This window comes from Electrona antarctica (genome assembly GCF_951216825.1).
Source record: "Electrona antarctica genome assembly, chromosome: 22".
NCBI lineage: Eukaryota > Metazoa > Chordata > Actinopteri > Myctophiformes > Myctophidae > Electrona > Electrona antarctica.
The window spans coordinates 6,770,220-6,779,281 of record NC_136805.1 but is presented as its reverse complement, the minus strand read 5'-3'; the positions used below and the strand labels follow the sequence as shown (position 1 = coordinate 6,779,281).

The 9,062-nt window shown below is 41.5% G+C and overlaps 1 protein-coding gene across 2 annotated transcripts; it reads left to right on the top strand.

Annotated features, from left to right (window-relative positions):
* Nucleotides 1-8,577, top strand: LOC306915702 (protein regulator of cytokinesis 1-like). 2 transcript variants are annotated; one of them, XM_079493234.1, is made up of 14 exons: nucleotides 1-43; nucleotides 632-764; nucleotides 856-978; nucleotides 1,298-1,534; nucleotides 2,431-2,601; nucleotides 3,056-3,205; nucleotides 3,329-3,476; nucleotides 4,019-4,155; nucleotides 4,397-4,492; nucleotides 5,144-5,290; nucleotides 5,374-5,499; nucleotides 5,903-6,013; nucleotides 7,009-7,167; nucleotides 7,919-8,577. In XM_079493234.1, the coding sequence occupies exons 1-14, from the start codon at nucleotides 27-29 to the stop codon at nucleotides 7,973-7,975; spliced, it is 1,812 nt and encodes a 603-aa protein (XP_079349360.1). In that variant the 5' UTR covers nucleotides 1-26; the 3' UTR covers nucleotides 7,976-8,577. The 2 variants fall into 2 exon arrangements, with proteins under 2 accessions (XP_079349360.1, XP_079349359.1); XM_079493233.1 differs by having other exon boundaries at nucleotides 5,368-5,499.
* Nucleotides 8,578-9,062: the final 485 nt, after the last annotated feature.

Sequence of the window (9,062 nt, the reverse complement as noted above, 5' to 3'; positions counted from 1 at the left end):
GTGGAAAAGCCAGTGGTACCATAATCATGAGCACAAGGAGAAGGTTAGTAATAGTAGGTATCTGTATGTGAAAAGTGAGATTAAATTGTTCTGTTGCCGTTGCGTGTTCCTCACTCCTCCTAATCCATTATGATGAATTCCTGTTCTGTTCTTTGTCTATATAGAAGTGTCTATTTGTACGTCTCTAAATGTTTTTGATGAATTGAACATGGTGGACCCTATTGGAAACAAGTGTAATGCGTAATTGGGTCGTCCACTCACAGTTAACAGCCTTTGTATTAAGTTTGTGCTTGAAATGTACTGTAATTCTGCAAACTGTTAATACATATTTCAATCAATCAAAAAAAACATTAGCCAGTGTGCATACCCGACCATAGCCCTGGTCCAGTGCTTACAGCGAGTCTGGCACTGGACTAGCTCTGGTCCATAGCCTTAGTAAAAAGTCTACTGCTTCTACGATTCTGCCCTGCAGTGGGCAGAATCGTAGAAGCAGTAGACTTTTTGAGATGCTAAATTTGGTTTCAGCTTAAAACTCTTTCAGTTCACTCCAGATATGTTGGCATATCGAAACTATACTTGTTTACACTTGAGCATCTGATCTCTAACTTGACCTCATCTTCTGTCATTCCAGTATAGTTCATGCAGAGGAGGCAGTGACCTACCTCAGCAGGGCTTTGCATAGACTGGGGGACATTTGGGAGGATGTAGGCATTCTAGAAGAACAGCGCATAGAGAGAACACACATTGTGTCTAAACACATTAAAGTGAGTTCCACATTATCTGGCAAAAGTCAGCCATCGGTTGGCCTTGGTAACTGCTGGATGGCTGATAAACACCTGTTAACTTGTATTTAAGGAGTTGCTGGACAAAATGATTGAGGAGGAACAGACTATGAAGACAAGAATGGCGGCAAACATAGCACTGTTTCAGCAGGAAATTGACATGCTGTGCAAAAAACTTAATCTGCCCCCCTTTGAGGTACATTCCCACAGACACATTTTAGATTTTTAGTACGTCATTCATACGTTTTGTCCATTGACCCATTTTGGGCGGGAACCCCTTTTGGTGTTAGCATTATGTTATGCTTTAGCTATTGAAAAATAGCAGATCTACAAGCTCATAGCGCGCCACCGAGTGGCGCGCTACGAGCGTGTAGGTCTGCTATTTTTGAAAAATCGAAGAACGACTGACATAGAAACTTAGCTTTTTCAGAAAACTGTCATTTTCAAACAGACATTTTTTTAATCTGATCTCAGGTCAAAATGGGTTAAAATCCTTGGTACAACTTTGTCTTTAGGCAGAAAGGGGCGGCACCATGCTGGAGCTGGAGAAGGCAACTCGAACATGTGTGGAGGATTTGCGGAGACAGAGGAGTCACAGAATGGAAGTGCTCGGTGGTCTCGTGTCTACAGACCGTGAGCTGTGTAACGTGATGTGTTGTTCCCCCTACGACGTCATCAGCCATGATGATGTACCATCCCAGGAGCAGCTACAGGCCTACCGCTCCTACCTGGACAACCTGGCCAAAGAGAAGGTTTAATGCTTGCTGTTTATTTATTGCAATTTCCCAGTTTTATTTTATGGCTACTTTTCTGAAGTCCTGGGGTCACTGACCATAGTGCAGATTTTACTTAATTAATTGACAAGAGCTTGTAATATCAAATCCAAATCAACCAAAACACTCATTCTTTAGTGTGTGTTTGTTTTTTGATTGATTGAAATATTTATTAACAGTTTGCAGAATTACAGTACATTTCAAGCACAAACTCAATACAAAGACTTAACTGTGTGGACGACCCAATTAAGCATTACACTTGTTTACAAGAGGGTCCACCATGTTCAATTCATCAAAACATTTAGAGACGTACAAATAGACACTTCTATATAGTCAAAGAACAGAACAGGAATTCATCATAGAGGTAAAAAGGGAAAGAAACATATAGCCTACAGTGAGGGGAAAAAAGGTGGGGGGGGAAGTTGTATACTTTAGTAGTGCTGTCCAAATGGTAATGTATGAGAGTCAAGTCTCCAACTCAACCACTGCACTTATGCTGGAGAACTAATCGGTAAACCCTTTAGGTTTGACTATTGTTATCCTGTTCAACTATCTTGTGTTGACTTGTAGTTTTACTCTACACACAGGAGTCAATGTTTAGGTCTTGGCATGGATATAACAGTTTGATCATCATGGCTGTAAGGGTACATGTATGAAAGCTAGTCATAGCTAGTCATAGTTAATTTGAGTCACATTGGAGCTAAAATGGGTCTAGTTGTGTTTTCTATGAAATGGCTGACAATCTGAACCTTTTCGTTTGGACTTCTCCTGGGTTCATGTTGTAGAAATGCCCCTCCTTACTCGAGAGCACTCAACCCTATACATTTTAATCACAAAAACTAAATGGCATTCCTGCTTTCTGTCTGCTTTTTCAGGAGCGTAGGCTTGAGGAGTTCAGCAGCATTAAGAAGCGGGTCATTTCGTTAATGGATGATTTGGAGTTGGTCCCTGAAACCAGTTTTGAGAAGCAGGTGTTATGTGAGGACGAGGCATATTTCTGCCTGTCCATCAGCAACCTTGATGGCCTCAAACTCCACCTCGGTCAGGTAAAGGCTTCAGATACACTTTAACCACTTGACTGGCCCCCATGTTCTTTTCTCTAGTCTAAACCAAATCGCTTAGAACTGTGAAATGGCCAATCTACAAGATTGCAATGCATTGTGAGCTGTAGGGTTCATAAGTTATGATGCAACGGACTGAATCAAGTGGAAAAATCAGACCCATCTGAAGTGAGTGGTGCTGTACTGTACTTGTGCTGTACGTACTGTACTGTACAAGCCCTCCACCCTGGCCTGTGTTAGGCTGTGCAACAGTGACACTTGGTGGTGAACAAGCACTTTTTTTTATAGGAGTGGTTGCACCACTCAAAAATGTTTGACAAGTTAACCATGGTTCATAATCATATTCACCCCTCCTGTCTGTAAATAAAGCTGTGATGGAGATAAAGAATATTCATAGAAAGACTTGCCAATCATCCATTTTGTTTGTTTCTTCCACCAGATGGAAGAAGCAAAGCTGCAAAATGAGCAGTATTGTTCTACAATTCGCTCCAAGATCCAGGACCTGTGGGAGAGACTGCACATTCCTCAGGAGGAGAGGGAGGTCATGTCTGACCACATGCTCAATTCCAAGAACAGGAATCGAGAGGCGGTAAGACATTGTTGTGATACGATTTCTCATTGTCAGCATATTGATCAAGATGATCGCTAACAAGGTGTACTGCAAATTGAGATAAATTGAAACGTAATTTGGCTGTGTGTTCTGCCTGACCAGCTCAAAGATGAGCTCCAGCGCATGGAGGTGCAGAAGTTGAAGAACTTGAAATCTTTCACTGAGGTCATCAGAGCTGAGGTTGTCCTGTTGTGGGACAAGTGTTTCTATAGCCAGGAGCAGCGGCAAGCCTTCACTGCCTATTACGATGGTGAGTGGCTGACCTGACACCCGATCTACTTTGGTAATGCCGGGAGTGCAACAGTTAATCTATTATAAAGAAAATCTGTCTGTAAATGCACCAAGTCTCTGTGTCTACGTAACTCGAGAACCGTTCGCCCCACCAACTTCAAATTCAACACACGCGTTTCACACCCCCACAGGGAGTGCAGTGCCCGGTGTCGAGTCGGTCCGACCCATGGATGTCCAAAATGGGTTAATGCAAGTCACTGGATAAAGGGCGTCTGCTAAATGCCTAAATTGGAGGTGTTTGTTTGCTATGATGGATCTGTGCATACGTCAACCACTTAAACCAACTCCCATCTTAGTTGAAAATGGCAACGATTAACATTTGGTGACCACAGCAGATCTACAAGCTTATAGATCATATGCTTGTAGATCTGCTGTGTTCACCAAACGTTAATCGTTCATGTGGTTAATGAAATTGTTGAACAAAGGCGCATGCTCTGTAATATCCACAATTCAGCCTTTTCCACAAATGTGTACATTTGCAATGATTGCATCTTTCTCAAGACAACTTCACAGAGGAGCTTCTCAGCCTGCACGAACAGGAGGTGGTGATTCTCAACCAGTACTATGAGGACCACAGAGTACTGTTTGAGGGAGTCACACAGTGGCAAGAAAACTGGGAACTCTTTGTGGAGCTTGATGTGAGTACTCTGTCACACCCTGAGGATTGTGTGCACTTATGCCTGTATTTAGGCCAGGTGGGTGTTATCTGTTTCTCTCTTCTCTGGCGGGGTGTGGGGGGGTAGTGTGTGTGTTTTACAAGTTAATATTAAACCAGAATAGAACCTTTTGTCTGAATGTGTTTTTCTGATAATGAAAATAACACTGTACAATCTTTTACTTTTAGTAACAACTCATTGTATGCATATTCTTCCACCTCAGAAAAAGGCCAATGATCCCTCCAGATTTAACAATCGAGGAGGGAACCTTCTTAAAGAACAGAAGCACAGGTCTGATATACAGAAAGGCCTGTCCAAGGTGAGCAGATCTTTAAATGTTTTCTATAGGCACAAGATACATTTGTCTGCACGCTTGCCTGATGACAAAATGATCACCGATAACTGTTGGTATTCAAATGCTACCCATAGAGGCCCACTTGTTTTGGTTTTGTAATTGGCATTGCATGTGTCGACTATGCCTAGAGCCAAAAAAGAAACTTCCTGCCCTGCATCTCCCACAACAAACGGAAGGTTTGGGAAGTTACTGCATGGTTGGTGCATAGTCAACACTGGCCAGTAGATGGTGCTCTTTAAGCATGTACTGTATGATCTTGGTTCAACAGGCCAATGCATATGGCTTGCAGTTGAACTGCAAGCTTAACCCTGGCAACCCTTAAAGCATGTCATTTTAGATGACAAAATGGCAGTTTAAAAGCTCATCTAACCAATTGTGAGCTTGTAGCTTGACCATTTTGTCTTACCTAAATACAGGGATGAGTCATTTAAAAAATAACAGACATTTTGATGAGACAAAAGTGTCAGGTACTTTATTATTATTTTACATCATGCATTACTGGTGGTGTTACTTGTACAGCATTGATGGTGCTTTTAACTTTTACAGCACACAGCAAAATCCTCAGTGTTAAAAAAAATGACCCGGTTTGGTGTCAATGTTCTGTTTCGTCTCCAGCTAGAGAAGACCCTCAAGGCACAGGTTGAGGTGTGGCAACAAGAGCACGGCAAGGACTTCTTTGTTAACGGGCAGCAGTTCATCAACTACATGGCAACGAAGTGGAACAACCTCCAGGCAGAGAAGGAGCTGGAAAAGATGGAGAGGGTAAACCACACTGGACTAATAATCAAGTCATCTTCTCATTTGTGAACGGTTTTTCAAAACGTGTTCCTTTTTAACAGCAACAGAAGAAGCTGAAGCTAAAGGAAGAGGAGATCCGCTTCGGCACTACAAGAATGACCCCAGCCAAGAGGCGGCTGGCAGCCACGCCCACCTTGCCAAAGGTCGGCTCCGCGCCTGCCAAAATGGCAAAGGTAAGATGCTGTGAAGAGTTGTTGTGGTTCATAGCAATAGAATGAATACAAAAAAAATCTAATCCATTTAACCCATTTTGACCTGAGATCAGATTCTAAAAATGTCTTCTACATCCTGACAGTTTTCTGAAAAAGCTATGTTTCTATGTTGTTCTTCGATTTTTCAAAAATAGCAGATCTACAAGCTCGTAGTGCGCCACTCGGTGGCGTGCTATGAGCTTGTAGATCTGCTATTTTTCAATAGCTAAAGCATAACATAATGCTATATACACCAGACTGGGTGTATATGGATTTAAAAAGTCTTATAATAATTAAGAAAATTGTTGCATCCCTAGTTCATTGTTGCAGCCCTAGTTCATTATAAAATCATTCTGCACGGTAACCCACTACCTTCATTCCACAGTCCACCAGCTCCCCAACACTCTCCACATCCAAGGCTGCCCACACTTCAGGCTTTGGAACAGCTAGCCTTAAGATGGCACTCCACTCCAAGACTATACTGTCTTCTAGCCAGGTATGTTCACACTGATCTCCTGCCATGGTTTGTCTTTTTGAGTGCTGCAACCACTGCCTTACGGAGTTATGTGTGTGTGGCTGGGTGGCTGGGTGGGTGTCTGGGTATGAGCACGAAAACAGCATGGTTGTTTTTCACCACCTGTGTGCAACCTAACACAAACACACAGGCACGCTCGTCAGGAAAGTTGAAAAACATGTATTCAATGAGATTTCATCACTGGCAGTGTGGCTGCGGTGTAAGGCTCTTTTCTTTCCTCATGAGTTCAGACTGAGTAGTTCATAGTGGTACAATAAACCTACATTCAGGTGAGCAAAGTCCCAAGGAAAAATAAACTACAAAAAAATGAAGTAATGACATGTAGGGAGATATTTACACTACTATAAATTAAAGGTGGGAAAGCATGCCAATTTTGCCAACGTTTTAACCTGGGTGTTTAGAAATGCAAACCGCAAGTAAGTCCGCCTGAGTATTGACAGACTGTACTGTACCCAGGGCCGGATCTACCATATGGGCACTTTGGGCACGTGCCCAGGGGCCCTTGGGTACCAGGGGCCCCTAAAAAAAAAAAGAAGTTTTGATTTTCTTTTTAGCTCCACAGAAAATTTCCCTGCTAATCCGAATGAAATAAATGGTGTCTAAAAAGATTAGTGTTTTATTGTTGGTGAGAAGGGCAGCTAAAAAGTGCAATTGTGTGTAAAGCAGCAACAATGTGCTAGATTGGCTGTCACTCTGGGGGGGGGGGGGGGGGTAGGCATAAAACAGCAAAAATGTTGCGCGCGCAAGCTTCAGTGCCCAGGGGCCCTCAGAGGTGTTAAGCCGGCCCTGACTGTACCATCCTGTATTGGTGAGGTCCCCTATGTGGAAAAGGTTGAATTGTTCTTTTAAGGAGGTTTAAACATTATGGGTACATTAATCATTGGACCATAAATATCATCACACCTAGCTCTGTTTTTAGTTGAAAGCAAATGGTAACTCTTGGTTCCCCTCCCCAGGGCGAGAGAACCCCTGGACTGGGGAAGCCTCGGCGTGCACTGGAAAAAACTAATGAGAACAGCAACCCCCAAGGCTCCTTAAGCCCAAGAACCAATGAGAACAGCCCCCAAGGCTCCTTAAGCCCAAGCTTATCTGTCAGAAGCTACTCAGAATTTGCGGTAAGTCTTTGACTGTACACCAGGGGTGGGCAACTTTGACGATGGAGAGGGCCACTATATTTCCACACTCACTCCAGAGGGCCACATTGCATATTACTGTCGTAGCAAAAATAGCCGATCTACAAGCTCAAAACGCGTCGCAATGTGACACGTTTTGAGCTGATATGTAGTAGTTTCATTTGTATTTTGTATAATGAGTTTCATCATTTCAGATGTGATGCTTAATGTTAATTTGTTGACCGACACTAGGTTTATGTCTGACTCTCCACTGCCAACTTAAACTTCCTACACATTAAGACCATAGTTAAAAATGCCTCAATGGAATAGGGAGACAACCTCCGAGTCCAAACTACAGATGGATTTTCTAGTTCTAGAAGTCTTTGGTTGAACTCAAAACATCAGAAGGAATTTCCTCTTAGAAGAGCAACATGTTGGGTGTTTTATCTCCTCAGCAATATACAGTCTATGACTGGTTTGTATGCTGGTTTGCATGCCATAACATTATTGTTTCAATTCTTGAGTTCTTAACGAAAAAGTGAATTATTGGCTAACCCTGCACTAAATACTACCTACCTTAACATCCTTCAGCTACCTTAGTATTGGCCATTATGTTTCTCTGGTTATTTCACAGGTGAAATGTATCTTGTTTGTATCAGTATTCAAATCTCTAACAGAAATGCCTAGTCTAAAGACTAGCAGTGCCTCTTGTATGTGAACAGTTGCTGGAATGATGCTTTTCCTTTCCTTGCAGCAAGAATTAACCATGGAAGGGCAGATGAACTCAACTGAAGTCTCGCATCACCAGTAACTGCAACCAGGAGCATCTAATTGCAGTATTAGGCTTTTAGTTTCAAATATCCATAACCTGGATATCTAAAATCCACATTCTGCATAATCTACAATATTCTTACTAGGGGAAACTACCATTTCATATATCTACAATGCAAGTCTTACTAGGGGAAACTACCATTTCAGATATTCAAAAAAACATTCCTTACATCCATAATTTAATTTTGTACATCCAAAAATACATTGACTAGTAGAAATCTAATTATGGATATCCACAATTCATATTATGACTAGTGCAAATGTAATTTAGTATATCTGAAATGGTAGTTTGTCCTATTAAGAATTGTATTTTCTCCTAGTAAGAATTAAATTATAGATATCCAGAATGTTTTTTTTAGAAGCAGTTAGGGATATCTGAAACTAAAAGCCCCATACACATGAATGTCAAAAGTGATGTCATTCCTCCTAGGAAGAATGAGGTTATGGATATGGACAGTTAGGAGGAATGTTTGATGGTGGTTTGATTAAAAGTTAAAACGGCTTGCCATAGACTGTTATAACCAGACTGTTATAATATATAATGTATTTTTATAGAATTTGAAATAAAATGTTATATTGTCACACGTGTACTTTGTGTCTATTTGTAATGAATGCATGAAGCGTATTTTTCTTACCCTGAACTCCACATTTAAAACGATGGTCCTCGGTTGAAAGCGGAACGATGTCCTTTTCTATATCGGTGTTTGGTTGTCATTTATTCCCCACGTACTGCAGCTTACTGTACGTATATCTGCTGCTCATACTGCATAGCTACTTTTCGTTTTCACTTGATTTGAAATGATGTCATTGCACCTGAAGGGTCTGAAGTCTACATTCGCACAGGTTTCATCATCTGTCCTTAAGGAGTTTACTAATTACTGATAGTGAATGGTATCAATTCAATCTTTATTGCAGACTCAGGGGAATCCATATCACAGTACAAAACAACAGATTAAAAAAAGAGAATATAGAAGGAAATATACAATAAGAGTTCCACAATGTTCAGTTTCGAACATACAGACAAGTTCGCCAATGGTTCCACAGTCTGGAGGAGAACCTGACAGAAC